Here is a 21,568-nt window from a genome sequence, read left to right as displayed (position 1 = left end):
TATAGACAATGTTGAGCTAATGGACTGAAAGGCTAACTTGGTAGGAGGCAATTTCCTATGTTCCTATACATGTCCTTTCTGAGCAACTACAGATATTCAAAATCTGTGTTCCTAACTTTTATTAGGGTAGGTTGTGTTAGATCTCGGGAAGGGGAATAAAACTGGTTTAGTTCATGTTTAAAGGCAAACCTAGAACATCTGAAATTTTAAAAACCGTATGTGAACTAAAACATAGTTGTCCTTAAGAAATTCACACTTCTCTGAATTTTGCAATGCAGTTCCCCAGCTAAGCAACCTGTAAAAAAAAAGGTGTGTTTGTGTGCTATGTTAAAGTGTGCATTAAAAAATGCATATATTGCTGAAAATAACATAGAAATGCAATATATGTGGGGAAACTAGTTGCAAAGATGTATATTTAATTAAAATCTTCGTTAGATTTTTTAAAAAATCAAAATCATTGCGGAAATCTGCACAACTAAATTAAACACTGGACAAATGAAGAGACTTGGAAAACTGAAACTGACATATTTATCTGCAGTTAAATTTGCCTTTTTATATATTTTATATATATATTTAGTTTTAAATTTTATTCTGGCTTTTATACTTGATTCACTTTGATCACTTTGCAGGTCACAAATAAAAAATCAATGGAAACATCATGAAACACACAACGAAAAATAAACATTTGTTACAGAAAGCACCATTCCATCCCATAGCAGTGGCAAGCACAACAGATTCCCATAATTAATCAATCAATAGGTTAAAATCTAAAAGTTGAACCCTGGCAACCAAAGGCTTTTTGGAAGAGCTAGGTCCTTAAAATAACATAGTGTTAAGGTCTAATGACACTTGTCTAGATAAGGCATTCCATATAGAGAAGGCCCTGGTCATAGTGGATTCCCACTGAGTTTTATTCAGCAGTGGCACTCAGAGAAGGAATGGAGTGTCTATGGGCACACAAACTGATATCTATATCCATATCCTAACTTTCTGAGATGCCCAGTAAGTTCTAACCTGGAGTGGGGATCTGGAGTCCTCCAGACATTGATGGACTACAACTCTCATCATTCCTGAAACTTGGCCACACTTTCTGGGCAACATATGGAGAGAACATCAGCCTGAAGCCTAACTACATCAGAAGTAGTGTGAGAAGAAAAAGCCCATCCCACTTGCACTTCCTCTCTTGAAATTCCTTTAGAACAAAGGTAGAGAACCTCTGACCCACAGGGCAAATTTGGCGTGCCAATACTCATTTGGTCCATGAGGCCATTTTCCTCAAATCACATCTACTTGCCCCACACCTGATGTCATATGTGATGTCGGGTTGTGATGGTAGATATTGGCTAGATCAGCTGCTCACATACCTGAACTCTTCAGAAAGCAGGACTTCTCTCTTCACTTCTCAGTGAAGAGCAGATGGCTTGAACAACCCACCTGTCAGTTACATGGCAGTTAGCCCATGGGGTGAGGATAAAATGCCAGCCAGGCCAAAAAGCTTCCCTACCCCAGCTTTAAAACATTTTCTGGGGAAGGTAGGAGCAGGATTGCCACTTGTTAAGTCAGTGCTCCATATAGCTCCTTGGTCTTCTACTGGGTTTCAGATCACGTGACTCTTCATGCAACAAGTGTGCTTGAAGCTAAACAGTTCCAGGTCAGGTCAGGTCTGTGTTTGGATGAGAGACCATCTGGGATTCCCTGTGTATACTGCAATGAATTCTGCAGCACAAGAAAGGGAGGCTATAAATGAAATAAATTGAATATATATATATATATATATATATATATATATATATATATATATATATATCACAACCCAGAATAAATTATGCAAAATAAGCACTTTTAAACATAATTTTGTTTATTTCACTATATTTATATCCTACTTTTCCATACAATATACACAAAATGGCTAACTGATTAAAGCAACCAATAAAAATGTCACAGGAAAACCATCGTTATAATAAAACACCGAAAGCAGCATTGATAATTCACGGGAAGGCATTTAAAAAGCACAGCAACCATCTGAGATCAAAAGCCTGCTAAAACAGATAACCTTAGCTGTTAATCTGGGGGTGGGGGTGGGGGGATCCCAGGGCATCAACTTTTCCAGGCACTACCATGGAAAAGGCCTCAACAATCCTCTAATGCTGGTGGGATAAAAAGAGAGTAGCTCTGGTGCTGGCCTTAAGAAGTAGTTCTTAAGGCAGGTAATGGCCCCCAGATGCTGCACACTTGCAACTGCCATCAGCTCCCACCCACAACATCTGGAGAGCACCGAATTGGCTACCCCTGGTCTTAGCTTATCCCAAGCCTCATTCAATTAAAGCAACAAGAGTTCAAGACTTGAGAGCAAGGCGTGCCCTCTAGCCCTGTTCCCAAACACCGTGTGCTTTGATTAGCCCCACCCTTTGGTGTCCATGGGTAAAGCATGAAAATGTGCAGGAAGGGGGCCTGCACAAATGCTTCCTCATGACCTGGAACCCAGATTTTGTAGTATTCCACATCACATAGAACAGGCTTCCTCAAACTCGGCCCTCCAGATGTTTTGAGACTACAATTCCCATCATCCCTGACCACTGGTCCTGCTAGCTAGGGATCATGGGAGTTGTAGACCAAAAACATCTGGAGGGCCGAGGTTGAGGAAGCCTGACATAGAAGCTTCCCTAAGAACAAAAGGCCTCTGTGGGCACTCACACAATGTGTACGAATACAAGATACGCCTAAATGCAGCATGGTGGCAGGGAGCACAGCTGATCAAGCGCAGGGCCATAGCTCAGTGGCAGAGCATGTGCTATGTATGCAGAAGGTTCCAATTTCAATTTCTGGAATCTCCAGGTCTGACAGCTTCCTATGTCCCTACAGGGCTTCTTTGAGTCACTTGAACAGGGCTCTGGTTCTAAACTATTAAGCAACCAGTTTCAGGATTGCGCTTGTTTTCTTTTTGCTCAGTCTCCAGATGTTAAGTAGAGACAGTGCAAACGAGGATGCAGGACCACACCATTTACTGGCCTTCCCACAACATGCTGTCCTCCAGATGTCTTTGGACCTCCGACTCCCATCAGCTTCAGCAGCATGGCCAATGGTCAGGGATGATGGGAGTTGTTGTCCAGCAACATCTGGAGACAGAAGGCTGCCATAATTAGACAAAGACACTGAGGGCAACACATTTAGAAGATTTCAGAGAGAATCTTCAAATGTAGGTATTTAAGTCGGCATCCTAATAATAATAATATTAATAATAATAATACCACTGCTGACTTTCATTGTCAACATGGCCATAGGACAAGGCTAATTATTACCGGCACCAGAAGCAGCTTGTGATTTTATATTACATTGAGGTAAATTACACTGGAATTAGAGTGGATTACTTTTATCAAATAGGGAATAAGCTGTTAATTAACTCCCTGCTGTAGCAATCTCTTTCAGAGCTTGCAACTGTTATTAGCTCTAGATTAAACTGTTGAATTAATTTCCCACTTACTTACTATTTCAAGAGGGTTTTTTTTTTAATTTACCTGGCAGCAGCTTTAATGGGAAATTGTATTAGCGAGCATAAATTGTTTTCTCCCCCTTTCCTTCCTATTTTCCTTTTGGTGGGGAGGGTAAACAGTTTGTGGTAATGTTTATGAAGTCGTTTTGTTTGAGCAATATGTATATATATATATATATATATAATTGTAGTTTTAATTAGTGCACGGTTGTCAGAGTATTAGGTCTGAGATTACATTATGGCTTTTGGTGAAAACAAACACTCAGGTAATCCTCCCATTAAGAATAAGTTTACAAATGGGGAGGGGGCTCGGTTGGTGTGGCTGTGTTGGTGTGAGGGGGGCAAACAAAGTTCACTGTTTCTCAAAGTAGCCTTTGGGGCAGAGCCCAGCCTTCCCCAGATTTCTGCCTCCAGATGTTTTGGATGACAATTCCCATCGATCACAGTTGGCACCCAGTGGAGGCTTCTCCAGTGGGGCAAATGCCACAAACCTCAGTCTGCCCTCTTCTGGCCCCTACCTGCCTGCCAACATCCTTGGTCTCCTTGGCCTCTGTGTTGCCCTTGTGGAACTCAGCAGGGAGGAAGATGGGGAACAAAACTAGCATTAGTTGGTTCCACTTTTCATTGGTTCCGGCTCCCAGCGATTTTTGTTTCCTGGCTTTTTGCCCTGCCAGTTCCACCACTGAGCATGGGCAATGGAGAGGGATGGTGATGCTTGTAGTCTCACCACATCTGGAGGGATAAAGGGAAAGGGAGGCCTACCACATTTTGCTGTCTGAGAAGTCTTCTCTCCCAAAGTCAAAGGTGTTCTGTGCTTTAGGCCAACCAGACTATTTGGGCACATCAGGCAGAAACTTCCACAAGCAGCCCTCCCACTCCCTGGCCGTTAAAATACAACAAATTTATAAAATTAGTAACTAAGAACTTGCTGCCTTTTACAACACCCAAAGTCAGATGCCAGAGGCAGTTGCCTTAGTCTGCCTAATGACAGGACTGTCGCTGCTGACCTTCAGGGCAAAAATATAACCGGCTAGTTTCAATAAATAAATTGGGGGTGGAGAACCTGTGACTTTCCAGATGTTGTACAACTACAATGCCCATCATCTCAGTCTATCGGCTGGGGCTGGCAAGAGCCCTAGCCCCAAACATCTGGGGGGCACCAAGTTGGGAAAAGTTGAGCTCTGCCATGGATCTGCCAGTCCCATGAATGTACCTAAGTGGTCAAGCCAGTTGGAGTACCTGACGAAGTGTGTAGCACACCTCAACCCTGGAGCAAGGCTGCAAACCCTTTGGTTCTGCAGTTTTTGAGAGAACATCTTAAATGATCGGCCTAAAGCCCCATCTAGTCCTTCATTCTATAATTCTGTTCCAGATCAATAAGTGAAGCCTGCAAGGAGGACACAAGCTGCAGCAGTTGCCCACTTCTGTTACCCAGTGACTGGAATTCAGGAGCATGCTGCCAGTGATTGTAGCGGTAGTATATAGCCATCATGACTAGCAGCCATTGGCAGATTTATTCCCATGAATTTGTCTAATTCCCTTTTAAAGCCATACTAGGTGGCAGTCATCACTACACTGAGAGTCAGTACAGTGTAGTGCAGTTTCCACCAGCCCTGTGCCTTCAAGATAGGACTGGGAATGATGGAATAGGAAGTCCAAAAGGTCAGGGCAGCACCAGGTCTCTGGTGCTTCCAGGGCTCACTCAGTCATGAAGCATTCTCAGTGACCCCGAAACACTCTCTCAGCCTAAGCCATCATGAGGACATGAGGCAGCCATGTATACCACCTTGAGGTCCACAAGGGAAAGTTAGAGTATGGATGCAGTAGTCAAGAAATAAACTACCAACAGCCTTTTCTGCGGTGACTCCGCTTATGGAATGCTCTCTCCAGGGACGCTCGCCTGGCATCTTTGTTGGCGGTTCGAATCCCTGCGACTGGGTGAGCTCCCGTTGCTCGGTTCCTGCTCCTGCCAACCTAGCAGTTTGAAAGCACGTCAAAGTGCAAGTAGATAAATATGTACTGCTCCGGAAGGAAGGTAAACGGCATTTCCGTGCGCTGCTCTGGTTCGCCAGAAGCGGCTTAGTCATGCTGGCCACATGACCCAGAAGCTGTCTGCGGACAAACGCCGGCTCCCTTGGCCTATAAAGCAAGATGAGCGTACAACCCCAGAGTTGTCTGCGACTGGACCTAACAGTCAAGAGTCCCTTTACCGTTACCTTATGGCCTTTTAAACCTTGTGTGTGGAGTACTGTTTTTGTTTGGCGCTATGGTATGTATTTTTGTGGTTTTATATTGTAAACCGCCCTGTGATCCTCAGATGAAGGGCAGTATAGGAAGAGGAAGAAGAAGGAGGAGGAGGAGGAGGAGGAGGAGGAGGAGGAGGAGGAGGAGGAGGAGGAGGAGGAGAATCTGTGGTCAGTGGACCATAAATAAATTATATCCACATTTGGTTATAAATCTAGCATAACAAACCTCTAACAAAAGCTTGATTAGACATCTCCTCCTCTTCATTAGCACTGTAGCACTTTTCACAGAGAACCCTATGGGGGGCACATTAGTCGCCCATCCCCTAACTGTAGGGGGGGGCAGAAAATGGTGTACAGTGGAATTTATTAAAACATAAACAGAAGCATTAAAACATCAGTTGGAATTGTTTCAATTAATTGCAGCCTCATTTTTATAAAGATTTAACTATTCATGCAAATAAAAACAAAATCAGAAATGAAATGTGTAGGGAAGGTGGAATGTGCTGACACACAACACAACTTTACAGCCTTTTAAAAGACAAAAGTAATTTTAAAAACAATCGGTTTAAAATAGAGTGTGTGTGTGTGTGTGTGTGTGTGTGTGTGTGTATGAATGAGAACAAACCCCAAAACTAATAGTCGTCCCCCCAAATTACCCTTTTATTACATGGTTTCAATTAGCAATTTCTCCCCCTTCATAAAGGTACAAATTGCTCTTTTCTTTTCTCTGGAGGAAATTACAAGATGATAGAAATACTAAAAAGAAATCAGCCAAATGCTAGACTTAAGCTGAAAGCATACATTGTGCATGTTTGACAATTCCTGCACAGTGCACACATGAGATGTGTCCCTTGGCTATGGTTACACATAACATTCTACCCAAATCCACCCATTGCTCATTGCATTTAATATACTCAATGCTTAAGAATTACAAACAATTCATGTTTTCAGTCTGAGCATGGCCATGCTTCCTTTGAAGTCGTTAGGAAATAGGTTGTGGTATTACTTAAAGCATTTATGCTGGAACATGCAGAAAATTTTTAGGTTACAGGTGCACAGATGACTTTGCCCAGATGCTACATGGCCACATCTGGAACCTAAACAATAGATTTATTCTCAGTTTCTTTATGGTGCAAATCTCATGGGTCAGAAGGAAAGGTTGCATTCACAAGTAATAGTGCTACATGCGCTGTCAACATCTAGTCAAAGGATTCATGATCCCAAAGTGTGCTTCCTGAACAAAAAAAGTGCACGGGGAGGGGCTTGGCTTTAGACCATGAACCCACTATTAGGCCTTGCCACATTATATGTGCATTCATTCCACTCTGAGGTTCTGTGGCTGCTAACACTACACGGATGGAACTATAGCACTAAGTGGGTTTCTCCAATTCAGTGCTGGGAGCAATTCTGAGCTTGGCTTAGGGAACTTAGTGTGCTCAACGCTGCATGATGTTTGAAGACCCATGGCACACAAGTAATTTCTACATCAGCTGTTCCACTTCTTGAATTAAACATCTGCCTCCAAATCAGTGGCTGCCAATATGCTCAGCAAGTGGACATAAATCAATATCGAAGTGCATGGAGAATGCTGTTCTAGAGCACACTGCAGCAGACACACAGAGAGATTTTAATGTGCTTTCGGAGGCAGATGATTAAATATCTGGCTTCCTGGCCTAGTCAGTGGCACAATTCTCCCTTTCGGTTTGAGAGGTCCTATGTTCAATTCCCACATAACTTGTTGAATAGAGGGTAAACGGAGCCATACCTTTTAGAAGCTGTGCCTCAGTGGCACAGCACATCCTTTTAAAAAGCCCCCGATTCTATCCCTGGCATCTATAAAGAGATGCTAGGAAATACTCAGGTCTATAATCCTGAACTGCTCTCAGTAGGACACAGAGTAGACAACACTGAGCTTGATGAACTAGTGGTATAAGGCAGCTTTCTATATTCAGAAGAACCATAGCTCAAAGGAAAAGCACCTGTTTTTGATGCATGGGTCAGTCTCCATGTCTCAGTAGGGCTGCAAAAGACTCCAGTTTGAAACCTTGGAAAGCTACTGCCAGTCAACATATGCCGAGCTAGATGCGTCAATGGCCTGACGACATAGGACAGCTGGATCTATGGGGTTTCCTGCTCCTCTCTAGGAGTGCCTCAACCTTCCATTGCTTGCACCACTTGCTGGCTACTTGTACCCTCCATATGTGTGAACCTCCCTAAGTCAGTCCATGGCATTAACAGAGCAATACAGACGTGGCCCACCTGGATACTTAAGCTAGCTGCCATCACCAAATCTTCACCTAGAAAAACCTAGCCCAAGTAAGTCTAGCTCCTATTACACTCCACCTTAAGACTATTAATTCATATATATTTTGCAGCTTCAACAATACCAGCTTCACATCCCTCCTGTTGCTTTGCTTAACCTCCAGCCAGCTAAGAGGCTCTGGAGGAACTTGTTCACTATTTTGGGATATTCTAGTTGGTCGGTCAATATAAAGTTATTGCCCACCTATGGGTTTTGAAATTTCTCAGATGCACCAACACAGCTATGCTTAAACAAAAACAAAAACCCTCAGTAAGTTAATGATGTATTGTGTATAAGAAGTGTTTCTTTCCATCCACATCTTAAAAGATTGCCAAGTCAGCTACACCAAAGCTTTCACCATTCAAGTGGTTGCAAGTTAGAATAATTCAAGGGTAACAGACAGAAATCATATGCATATGCAGGAATACAAACACACATGCTTTTTTATAAAATATATGTATGCAAAGTTATGTTCCGGGGGGGGGGGATGTATGTGACACAAGATATAAATAGGAGTAAACACCTTGTATTTGAAGGGTCTTGAGCTCTGCAAACTTTATGTGGCTTTCATCAGGGAAAAACAAAGTTCTTATATCTGGAAAGAAAAACACTGTTAAAAGCCTTTACATAATATTGAATGGGAACACTGTCTTTTATGTCATTTTGTCCATATATACAGATAGAACAAGAAGAGGTGGGCATTTCAGATCTGGAAGGCCCTGCAGGAGGAACATTTGTTCATTCAAGATGACTAGAGAGCCTTCCCACCCATAAGGTATGTTAGGGATTGATTAGCTGCTTGTGCGTAAAATCGTGCTCCCTCAGAGTTTGTGCGACTCCACAAACCTCAGTGTGTGACGGAGCTCCTCAGACATGTCTGCTCTAGTCACTAGTAGAGTCCGACAGTGGCTGTCTGCGGAAGCGTTTCCAGCAAAGGAGCTCCTTAACGGAAACGCGTCTCCTGGACTCACGGCGTGACAGTTTCCGGCGAGGTGTAGGTCTCCCTATGTGAGACTCAGATACCTCCCCACTGTTTTCGCTGGAAGCGTCCCTGAGCCCTCCCTCCTGCTCACATTCCCTCAGAGAATCACTCCTCCCCCTGCTGGTGCCTGCTTCAGCTGTTGAGTCTCTTTCTTCCTCCCTGAGCCCCTCCACCACCTGATGCTCCGATGGCAGTTCCCTGACATCCACCTCCCCTCCAGGGCCCCCCTCACCCCCTCCCATTACCTCCCCTCTGGGAGGTGAAGGGCTAAAACCCCGAAAAGAATCTTCCTCATCTTCAGACGTCTCGAACAACTCCCTCCATCGATCGTCGTCCTGGCTCGCTGAATCCTCTTCCTCTTCAGAATCTGGGAACCCCTCCAACTCCTCTTCCTCATCGGTGGTGGCAAAGTATTCCCTTCGGAACCTCGCTACAGGCTGAGGTTTACGTGGGAACCTCTGATGAAATGTCTCTATTAAAACTTCGTCATTGACATCCTCTGCCCTAACCCAGGTGTTTTCCGACTCCGGTTCCCCTTCCCACATTACCAAATACTCTACTTGATCTCCCTTCCACCTGGAATCAAGGATCTCCGCTACATGGTAGCTGTGTTCCTTCTCCTCCATTGCTGGTCCCCTAGTGACCCTCCCTTCACTGTCTCCTCTATACGGTGACAGCAACGACCTGTGAAAAACTGGGTGCAGCTTCATGTGGTTCGGTAACCGGAGTCTGAAAGCCACTGGGTTGACCTGCTGCATGACTTCAAACGGACCCAGCCTTTTGGGTCTTAACTTCTTACAACCTCCTTTGAATGGCAACCCTTGGGTTGACAGCCACACTTGGTCCCCCACCCTAATGCTTTCACCTTCTCTTCTGTTTTTGTCTGCCTGCCTCTTATATTCCTCCTTAGCCCTGTTTAAGTTGAGTTGGAGCTGGCGATGAATCGCTTCCATTTCTTCAACGAACTGTTCTGCAGCTGGAACGCTCCAGTTCTCCCCTTCCCCCCCTGGGAAGGCTCTGGGATGGCACCCGTGATTAGCCAAAAAGGGGCTCATCCCCGTGGACACGTTCTCTGCATTGTTGTAGGCAAATTCTGCCAACGCCAGCTTCTCCACCCAATCATTCTCTCTGTCATTAACGTAACACCTCAAATATTGCTGGAGAACCCCATTTGCTCTTTCCGCCTGCCCGTTGGTTTCTGGATGACGGGCCGTTGAGAAATTAACCTCTACATGCAGTAAGCTCATGAGCTTCCTCCAGAACCTGGAAGTAAATTGTTTTCCCCGGTCTGAAACCACCCTCAAGGGGGCGCCATGCAGCCGAAACACATTCTCTACAAACAATTTGGCTGTTTCTTCTGCTGTGACCGCATGTGAGCAGGCTATAAAGTGGGCCATTTTAGTTAACAGGTCTACCACCACCATGATGGCTGTTTTCCCTCTAGACCTTGGCAGATCAGTCATGAAATCTATTGCCACTGCTTCCCACGGTCTTTCAGGTGTGGGCAGTGGTTCTAATAAACCAGCCGGCGCCCGCCTCTCCCCCTTGGCTCTTTGGCATTGTTCACACCCTCTCACATACTCCCGCACATCTTCCCTGACCTTGGGCCACCAAAATTCCCTAGTAACCAGCCACATGGTCTTGTGTTGCCCAAAATGCCCTGCTGTGGGACTATCGTGCAACTGCTTGAGTACCTTCTCCCTCAATTCCCCTTCGGGTATATATAACGCTCCCTTGTAATACAATGCCCCATTTCTCTCCTCAAAACCACCGGGTTTGTCTTCCTCCCTCCTGAGACCCCTGAGTTTGTCCTGGGCGTATGCATCAAGCACCGTACCCTCTACCAATTCCCTTTGTCCCACCAAAGTCGCCCCACACACCCAGCGATCCTCTGGGATGATATGGGTTTCTTCAGGTGCTCCCTCCCCCTCCAAATATTCAGGTTTGCGTGAGAGAGCGTCCGCCCTAACATTCTCTGGGCCTGGCACGTAACAAATCTCAAAGTTAAATTTGGAGAACTCCTGGGCCCATCTCAACTGCCTTTGGTTGAGCACTCGCGCAGTTCTCCAATACTCTAGATTTTTATGGTCCGTGCACACTTGCACCTTATGTTGTGCACCAATTAGCAGATGCCTCCATCTCCGGAACGCCTCATGAATCGCAAGAAGTTCTCGGTCGTACACCGTGTAGTTCCTCTCGGATTTGTTCAGCTTTCGCGAAAAGAAGGCACACGGTCGCCACTCTGACTCCTCCTTTCCCGGCTGCAGAAGAAGCACCGCCCCTATGGCTCTGTCAGATGCGTCTGTTTCGACCCTTAGCTTCCTTTGTAAATCCACATGCAGAAGTTGTTCTTCAGAGGCGAAGGCCCTTTTCAGCTCCTCAAACGCTCGCTCCGCCTCCGCCGTCCATACAAACTTCTTTTTACTGCTGAGACAGTCAGTAATGGGCGCCGTCAGATGGGCGAAGTTGCGGATGAACTTACGATAAAAGTTTCCAAACCCTAGGAACCTCTGCACATCCTTCTTGGTTTTTGGTGTTTTCCAGTCCAGCACCGCCTGCACCTTGCCGGGATCCATGGCCAATCCCTTGTCTGACAGGCGGTACCCCAGGAATTCCACCTCCTTGGTATGAAACTGACACTTCTCCAGTTTCACCCACAGCCTGTTGGCTTGCAGTCTCCTCAACACTTCTCTGACGTCTCTCACATGTTGCTCCTCATTCTCCGAATACACCAACACATCATCTAGGAAAGCAACGCAATTCTTGTAGAGCAAAGGGCCCAGTACATGGTTCATAAAAGATTGAAAGCACGCGGAGCCTGCTTGTAATCCAAATGGCATAACGAGATATTCAAATGCCCCCAAAGGGGTAAACATGGTGGTTTTCCATTCATCTCCTTTCCTTATGCGTATCAGGTTGTACGCCCCCCTTAGATCCAGCTTTGTAAAAATCTTTCCCTTCCGCACCCTGGTCAAAATATCATCAATCCTGGGCATAGGGAACACCACTGGTTCAGTCACTGCGTTCAACCTCCTAAAGTCACATACAAGTCTCGGCTTGTCCGCGTTTTTTTTGTCCACAAAAAACACTGGGCTACCCCCCGCTGCTTTGGACTCTCTGATGAAACCTCTCTTCAGGTTCTTGTCAATAAACTCTCGCAACTCCTGCATTTCCCTGTCTGACATGGCATACAACTTGCCCACAGGAAGCTGTGCTCCAGGGAGTAAATTGATCTGGCAATCAAAGGGCCTATGCGGGGGTAGTTGGTCAGCTTCCTTCTCGCTGAACACGTCGCTGAGATCTGCATACTGTGGTGGTACCTTCACCTTCTCCATTACTTCAGTCCCTGCTAGGGTGGCTTGGGCCCCTGCTGAACCCTTTTCCCCTTTGCAGTGTTCTAAGCAATGTGCTGAACCAAAGGACACCACTCTTTGATGCCAGCCAACCAGCGGATCATGTAGAGCTAGCCAGCTCATTCCCAAAATAATGGGAGCGCCTCCCAAGGTGGCCACATTAAACGCTATCAGTTCTGTGTGCCTTGCCACCCTCATGATCATTGGGACCGTCTGCAAGCTGACTCCTCCTCCCAACAACTCCCTGCCATCGATCGTGGTCACCTGCAGGGGGTTGCTTAAAGGGATAGTCTGTATCTGGTGTTCAGCAGCAAACTCCTTGCTCATAAAATTGCAGGAGCTGCCTGAGTCCAATAGCGCCTTTATTTTTAGGGGGTGTCCATTTTGCAGCTCTAGCAACACTTCAATCACTAGAGCAGGTCGAGGAGCTTCTGGCACGGGCACTTTCACTGCTCTTTGGCCTGGCTGCAGTGCCCCGATTGTGGCAACCAGGCGTTGGCTTTTACCTGCTCCGTCTCCCCCTGCTCTTCCCCCTCAACAGCTCCCACCATCCCTTGACATTCCTTCCTCTGGGGGCAGACTCTGGCAAAGTGGCCTGGCTGTTGGCAGAGATAGCATTTCCGGGCGCCCTTTCCCTCCTTCTTAGCCCCCTCGCTGGGTTTTGAAAATGCGCGCGCGCGGTCCCGATTTCCATCGGCTCTGCCGGCGGGAAAGCTGGCTCAGGAATGTCTGGAATGCGGAACTCCTTCCAACGTTCCCCTCTCCCTTCCCGCCTCTCCAAGGCTCTTGCCTCCTGACGCGCTCCTATGGTCAGCGCAGATTTGGTCAGCTGATCCATAGACCCCGCCCTGGGGCTCCGTGACAGCTCGTCTTTCACAGCCGACGAAAGACCTTCTTCAAATAGCATCTGAATGGGTGCCGCCGATAAATCCCAACCCAGTCTGTGAACCAGCATGGTAAACTCAGTCCAGTACTCACGGACAGATCGGCTTCCCTGCTTGCAAGCCATTAGCTGTCTGCGCACCACCCCTTCCTCAATATCGCTGGAAAACATGATATCCATTGCACGAAAGAACTTCATCGTGTCCTTTAGTACGTCATTGTGCGTTGCCATCAGGGGTCGAACCCAGTCTCTCGCCCCCCTCTCAAGATGCCCAATCACGAAAGCAACTCGTGATTCCTCATCAGGGAATTCATCAAACTGCACATTAAGTGCATATTGCATCTCTGTCCTAAAGGCATGGTAATCCTTGGGGTCCCCCCCAAACTTCTGCACCAATCCTGGTACCTTTCTGGGGAACTGAGTGGCTCTCCCCTTCTTGTCTGCATCCTGAGCCCTTCTCTCCTCCAGCCTCGCCGTCTGCAGCGCCAGTTGGACCTCCAACGCTCGGTATCTATCTTCCAAGCTTGGACCAGCCCCAACCCCAGCTCCTCCGGTTCCGGTTGGTTCGCTCATGATGCTTTCTCTTGCACAGGCAGCGTACAAAGACTGTCGGACTGCTGTTAGGGATTGATTAGCTGCTTGTGCGTAAAATCGTGCTCCCTCAGAGTTTGTGCGACTCCACAAACCTCAGTGTGTGACGGAGCTCCTCAGACATGTCTGCTCTAGTCACTAGTAGAGTCCGACAGTGGCTGTCTGCGGAAGCGTTTCCAGCAAAGGAGCTCCTTAACGGAAACGCGTCTCCTGGACTCACGGCGTGACAGTTTCCGGCGAGGTGTAGGTCTCCCTATGTGAGACTCAGATACCTCCCCACTGTTTTCGCTGGAAGCGTCCCTGAGCCCTCCCTCCTGCTCACATTCCCTCAGAGAATCACTCCTCCCCCTGCTGGTGCCTGCTTCAGCTGTTGAGTCTCTTTCTTCCTCCCTGAGCCCCTCCACCACCTGATGCTCCGATGGCAGTTCCCTGACAAGGTATATGGTGGGAAGTTCTAGCGCTGAGCTGAATTTCTCAGAAAACTTTTTTTTCTTTCTTAGAAAGCTTCTGAGATTTTTCCTTTCTTCTACCACCACCCCTTTAAAAAAGTAAGACCACTTTGCAGAGTTTTCCCTGAATATTTTTCAACATTTTTAGTATAAGTTTTCATTGCCCACTACCACCACATTACCCTGGGATGACACTACGTTCTGGTGCAGGATGCAAAATGGCAGTCAGGTTGCCAACACAGTTGCTGCTACTCCCACTTGCTGTGGGAAACAACCAAAATATACCATCAAAAAAGAGACAAAAGAAGTTAAGCCAATGTCACTACTAATGGTGAGCCCTACCTCCAATAAATGGTTGAATAAGTTATTTGCCTGGCAAAACGTTCTTCCACCACCAGCATGACTCTTCCCAGTTTCTCCAGCACAATAGCATAAGAAGAACCTAGTGGATCAGACCAATGACTCATCTAGTCCAGCACCCTGGTCTCACACTGGCCAACCAGATGCTTGTGGGAAACTCTTAAGCAGGACCTGAGCAAAAGAGCACTCTCCCCTACTATGGCTTCTAACAACTGATACTCAGAAGCAATACTACCCCTGCCCATTAAGGCACAGCTCAGCCATGGAGGTGCAGCTCAGCCAATGGCTCAGCTAATACCCATTGCTGGCTTTATCCTCCATTTCCACAGGTAAGGTTGAGAATTCTGGGAAGCCACTTGCACACAGCTCTAGTAAGAACTCTTTGTGTCAAAGCCAATATACAGATTCAGAAATACCACCAGTATGTGGCCTTTGGAAGAGAATGTGGCCCCTGCTTAAATATTTGGCTTAAGAATGCCTACCCAGACATATAGAAGTCACAGGTGTTTTATTTCTTCTTTTTTTTAGCTAGTGTTGATTTTAATTTTCTTTTTAATAGTTTTAAATACCCGACTGAACTATTTTTTTACAGGTAATTTTAATGTTTTATTTTATATTGTGGTAAACAGAATAGAGCTTGCTGTTTTACAATCATCCGGTATATAAATTTTGTTAAATAAATTAATATATGGCAACAGTTTGCTGCAGTTCCCACTTGTAAGCTATTCTACTATTTAAGACCTGCTCTATACACCCAATGCCCTGCAGTTGGCCACTTTACCACTCCAGGCTGAAAAAGCATAGCTGGAACGTAAGACTTTGATACCCTATTAATGTTATTCTACTGAGAGTGGTACTGAGCAGTAAGTACATATTGTTTATAGATCCCATTTGAATACTGTATTCCAATTGCATAATTTGAGGTTTGCTAGAGGAGAATCTGGAATTGTTGACACTCACAGATCCAGACCCCTTCTCCTGAATGACACCACCTAACAGCAGCTCCTACTGTTCCAGAAAACCTCTGGCTGGGCTATGTCTGCTTGTTGCATGAGTTAGGAACACTGTAAAATTTCAATGATGTCTTTAAATTTGAATGGTTTCAAGCTGTTGTAAACTCCTGAAGCAATCAAAAATAATCTGTCATGGGACTGCTGGGTATGTGTACACTGCGCCATGGCCTGATCTGATGTTAGATTTATTGGAGGGTAAATTATGTCATTTATGCATCAACTCACAGGAGGAAATGGGGAGGGGGAGCAATCCCTATGCAGTTAATCTAATAATAGAGTGGAAAGCCACGATTACTGTTTCAGGTACACCCGCTCTTTCAGAGCAATGGCTGGCCCGCATCAACAACAGCGACCTTTGCTTCTCAGAACCATGGGATTAACAAGTGTTTAGTGGAAGTGGGGGGCTTTGAGAGACACACCCACAAGTGGTTGAACCAGGAGCAAAGGCCTCTTCCACTGGGTTCTGTTGTGCAGCAGCTGAAACCTATCAGCCTCCTTTTTCACCTTTCTGAAACTTTCCTCTATCCTCAATGTAGTGTCTTCCAGATGTTGTTGGATTCCTACCCCCACCCCCATCATCCTTCATCAGAAACTGTCGGGGTGAGCTTGTGTCAAGCTGGGGTAAGAGGACAAGGCTGTGGCAAGTCTAAACCTGAAATATGTTAATGGGTCAGAGAGTATCGCATGACCTATGAATATCTTTGGTTAAGAAATTTCTTTGCTGGTCTGGTTGGTTTCCCTACAGTTACCTCCCTTTGCTTGCTGAAACTCCCTTAAATCCTAGGCTTAGGATCCACTGCAAGTGTACGTCACTCAGCCACTGCAGATGCCTGATTCCTTTCCCTCCCCTGACTACATCACTATGAACATTACAGGCATGAGGACAAGTCCTTAAAAGCCCACCATTAATAGCAGAAAGGTTCTTCAAAGTGAGAACTACCTCCCTCCACCAGCAGCCTTTCAACCTGGCCACATCAGAGGGGCAGCTAAGACAGCAAGGCTTGCTCTAGTGGCACGGCATTTGGCTTCCCCTCTCCACCTGGTTACAAGTGAAATAGCAGCACCTAGACTATGTGCTTAGCTGGGACCAGCTGCTGTTTTGCTCCCACCCTCCCAGAACTGCCACCCACAGCAGCTATTCCACTTGTGTGAAGAACTATTGAGATGATTACATCATGGACAAACAAGAGACAGTGAGCCCCCTCCATTGGCCTGGGTGTGACATGACCAACTGCCACTGGACTCCTCACCTATTCACGTGCGCTGTCACCACAAGGATGCATCATTCTTTAGGTACTGAGACTTCACTTTGTTCCTTTTTCCTCATAATCATTCCACTCATTTATTTTTTTCCCTTTTCGATTCCCATCTATGAGATAGCATGCCATTAATTTAAACGGCAGGCTGCCTTGAGTTCACTGACTAGAGAGCACTATACAGATGCCAACAACTGAATAATGCTGGCGATCCTAACCCCACTTACCTGGGAGTAAGCCTCACTGAATTCAATCGGACTTACATCCGAGTAGGCATTGTTAGAATTGAGCTGTGTATAAATAAAATATGAGTTGTCGTATACCCCCTCTCGGAATTATACCATTTTCACCCCTTATCTCCTCTCTCCATTTTTTAGCCTTTTGCAAATAAAATAAAATAAAGCCCTAAGATGAAACAAACCGCTGAAATTCTGTTCTCCCTATTTAGGTCATCCCTAGATTGGACACTCACTAAATTGGCAGCGACAGGCCCTCTGATATTTCAGTACAGCTTCCAGAGAAGATTGTACATCTGAAGTGACTCCTGGGGGGTGATGAATTCATATTTGCTAAACAGATTAGCTGAAATAAGCATAATAAATGAAAGTGGGTTTGTTTTGTTTTTAAAGAAAAGAAAGAAAACAATTTCACACTAAAATGCAGGCTTGACTTATAGGAAGTGGCAGCTTCAATGGCCCAAGGCCTAAGATTGGTTTTGCCACTTGATAATTTGACTGATTCACTTGAGTAGCCAGAAGAGGACATTTTCTGCCTGATTTCAGCATAATCGAGTCACCTGCTCCATGATTGCCGAGGCCAAGTCAATTGCACTCGGCTGAGCACCGAGGGTGTGCGATGCATTGCAAAAAAGGAACCTTTGCTGCATATGTGTGCAGAACTATTGAGATGTAAATGATAGTGGAACACAGCCCATTCCCGCATATTAGAAACAGCTTCTTTACCACTATATGAACCTTCTCTCTGGAAGACAGTTACTGCATTTTGCTCTCTTAAGGTTGGTTTAGATGGTCACAGTCTGGAGGAACGCAGCTGTAGCCCGAGTCAGACCATTGGCCCATCTAGCTCAGTACTGTCTACACTGGCTGGCAGCAGCTCTCCAGGGTATGACTCAGGATTGGAGTCTCTTCCAACCCAACCTGGGGATATGGGAGAGTTCCTGCATGCAAGACAGGCACTCTACCACTAAACTATGGCCCTTCCTCATCTAGCCTAGCTGCTTACTCCAACAGCACCACTTCACAATAACATTCTAAAGATTATTTCATAAAAATAAGGAAATGGTGACAAGAGAGAGAAGTCGCCCATTTAGCAAGGGGCTCAGAACAGATCTCTTTAACTTGTACAAGAGATCTGGTAAAAAGGATGGGAAAGAAGGCTGGAGAGAATGGGTGACTCTGCAAGTACTCTGCCTCCTTTATATTATTTTATGGGTTGTTGTTTTGTTTTTATAAGGACCAGCAATTATCTTTCTGGCACTTATTTGAAGAGGCTGAGGTGGAGAAGACACAGCTAGATCCAACAAGACCCAATTTAAGAGTCAGGTTGTTTAGCTACAGCTGAGAATCTGTTGGTGCTCATATGCTACTATGTGATAATGATTTAATTTTAGTAATGTATGAAAAACCTTTTATTTAGACAAAACACTGTTAATGGTTTATGTGTTTATATTACCTGTCTGTGCCACTGCCTTTGCCATGAGTCCCTTCGGAGACAGTAATAACCATTGGCATATAAAAGAACATTAAGAATCATATCAAAAATAGTTACGTAAGCACAACCTGAAACTATGTGTTCTATCATGTGAATTGCACAGTGGAAGAAAGGCAGGTTATTTAGGGAAGTTTTTAATGTCTGATGTTTTATCACCTTTTTATTATTATTATTATTATTATTATTATTATTATTATTATTATTATTATTATTATTAATTATGTTGTGAGCCACCCAGAGTAGCTGGGGAAACCCACCCAGATGGGTGGGGTATAAAGAATAAACTATTATTATTATTATTATTATTATTATTATTATTATTATTATTACTATTAACTATTTAACCATGAAAATAATGAGCAATGGGGCATAGATTTAACATTGCCAGAGGTGGCCAATGATGTACATCTCTTGCTCACTCTCAACAGGTCTTCAGCATTTTATGGCAACTGAGCAGCTTTGGTCCTCACTGGGCTGTCTGGGCTTCCCTATTCCTACAAATCTTGGGGTTCCTCCAAACCTGATGATACCTCCCTCTTATGAATGATGACATTTTGGCTGCATAGGCATCCATACGTGGCTTATTATTGATGTATATGACTCTCTGCTTTTGAGGGTAGTAGTCAGTACGAGAAAAGAGGCTTACTCAAAACTATTTTTCTGTTTTCCACCTTTATCTGAAAAGCCCACCTAATGAAGCCTTGAGTTACATAACCACACATTAAAGCACTGTCTCCATGCTTTAACAAATCGTCCTCTGGTAAAAACAACAACACCGAAGATTTAAGCCACCTCAAATTGATTCAACATTGTTTCAGTCTATTTTCTATTTGACATAGGTTCCTGAACGATTTAGCCATATTTTTTCAGAATCAAAGTCCATGATCTGGCAAACCTAATCTGTTAATAAAATGAAAAGGTGACCTTGCCTAATTTAATAAGTCAGTGCAAAAATACTATTTCAACATGCTAAGGAATTCCAGAAAGGTTATCATCTAGTTCTTTCAGAAGAGGCTGTTCTCTCTTTCCTCATCTGTTTCTCCAAGCTGTATTTTCATAATTGTTAATTCATTATAATTTGTAAAACCCTGTTTGCAATACAATATTTTGATAACTGCTTTTATTTATGTGACTGATATTAATAGGCACATATTACAACCTGCATCTTATTTTTGTGCCCAGGGCTGCCCTTGTGCCTTGCAAGGCACAGAGACTAAGGAGGAGGACGCTGACAGCCAGTCAGCCAATGGACTTTTTGCAAATAAGAAGGCAGGCAGGAGGGGACTGGTTGAGGGAGGCTGATATGGTTGGGACAGTGCCCCATTTCCTCTAATGGGCCAACCTCCACTACATAGGAGGAGGTGTAAAAAGGAAGGCAAAAGTGGCTATAACATGGAAATGTAGAAAACTAAGGGAGCCTACAAATAGATTAGGAGTCCTGCCAGGTATGGGAGATCTTAGGTCTCTCTATCTGGCTCTCAGGACCCTCTCCAGGCCAAAAACCCTTTACCAGTCACACCCCATCTCCCGAGACCACATCTCCCAATGCCCTCCTTTGCACCTTCCCTTGAATGTTTTTGCCTAGCTGGTATGCGTTCATGAATTCTGATAATCCTTCTTGCTTGCCTGGATGAAGGATAGAGAAGGGCATGCGAGTACCTCTAGAAACTAGCCTACTGTAGAAAGGTTAATTGCTCTGTTATTTGCTCTCTCCACTTTTTCCTCTGGTTCCTCCTACGACAGGCATGTGGCCCCCAGAAGGTTACCTAGAAGAGAATGTGGCCCTTGGACTGAAAATGGCCTCCAATTCTTGCTCTGGGGTCTCTAAAATCCTATCCCATGAACAAGATTTCAGAGTCATTTCTAATACCAGTGGTACCTCGAGTTACAAATGCCTCAGGTTACAAACTCCGCTAACCTGGAAGAGTTACCTCTAGTTGAGAACTATGCCCTAGGATGAGTACGGAAATCGTGTGCCAGCAGCGCAGCGGCAGCAAGAGGCCCCATTAGCGAAAGCACGCCTCTAGTTAAGAACAGTTTCAGGTTAAGAACGGACCTCCGGAACGAATTAAGTTCGTAACTAGAGGTACCACTGTATGCACAAAAATCTGGATGATGCAAAACCCTCCACCCATCCAAAAAAAACCCACCACCACCACCTCCATCTTTTCGTTACTTAAGTCTGACTGAGAAAATGAATAGCTCTGGTACAAACTGCAGATCCCTGCACAATTCATAAATACGTGGAATAATTATTTCCCGGGGAAGTAGTATCTAATTTATTGCATTTTTATGGAGTGTTAGACTAACTTCTTATTTGTGGCCTGTCAAAATAGCAGCAAATTATGGCAAACATAACATTAAATGCTATGCTGTAAAGCAAATATTTATCTAATTTGGGATTCTGTACATCTTAAAAAGCATGATGGCTTGCTTTTCTTATGTCAAAAGCAAATAAACGCCTACTTTGTTCCTCTCAATTGTATGGACTAAAGGGGGTATCACTATCAGTCAAGTTATTCTAAGAGCTGCCATTACCACTTAACATTTTTTATGATAAAACATGACTCTCTTTTAGCTTCTAGTCTAGATACCAAGGCAATCCTTGAGCCCACATCCCAATGCAATAACAGACCACAAACTAGCAGGAGTGCTACTGCCTTGGAAATACAATAAATTAAAAAATGAGAAAACTATAACTTCCACATCTCCTTCCATAATATGGAACACTACTATTACAATTGTCATGCTTTCAAAATGAATTTTAATATCACCCTGTCTTAAGTGCATCAGTCCCCATAAATTTAATGCCAAGTGTCAACCAAGTCTTTGAGGCAGTGGTTGCTCTGGGACACAGAAGCTATGGGGAGCATTACTGTTTTTCTTTGTCCTTTAGGTATTTCTCTGACTCT

The 21,568-nt window shown here is 44.8% G+C and overlaps 1 protein-coding gene across 10 annotated transcripts in view; it reads right to left on the bottom strand.

Moving 5' to 3' along the window:
* The window catches only part of DACH2 (dachshund family transcription factor 2), a 340,390-nt gene that overhangs the window by 143,862 nt on the left and 174,960 nt on the right, over nucleotides 1-21,568 (bottom strand). For 7 of the 10 annotated variants that reach the window (XM_081180171.1, XM_081180162.1, XM_081180164.1 and 4 more), the window contains exon 3: nucleotides 8,562-8,633. The exons of the other annotated variants lie outside the window; for them this stretch is intronic. In XM_081180171.1, the coding sequence (XP_081036297.1) occupies nucleotides 8,562-8,633 (72 nt within the window). The remainder of the gene's footprint in view (nucleotides 1-8,561; nucleotides 8,634-21,568) is intronic. 10 annotated transcript variants of the gene reach the window in all.

This window comes from Podarcis bocagei (genome assembly GCF_964188305.1).
Source record: "Podarcis bocagei genome assembly, chromosome: Z".
Classification (NCBI taxonomy): domain Eukaryota; kingdom Metazoa; phylum Chordata; class Lepidosauria; order Squamata; family Lacertidae; genus Podarcis; species Podarcis bocagei.
The sequence above is the reverse complement of the archived record's forward strand: the minus strand, read 5'-3'. Positions and strand labels throughout refer to the sequence as shown.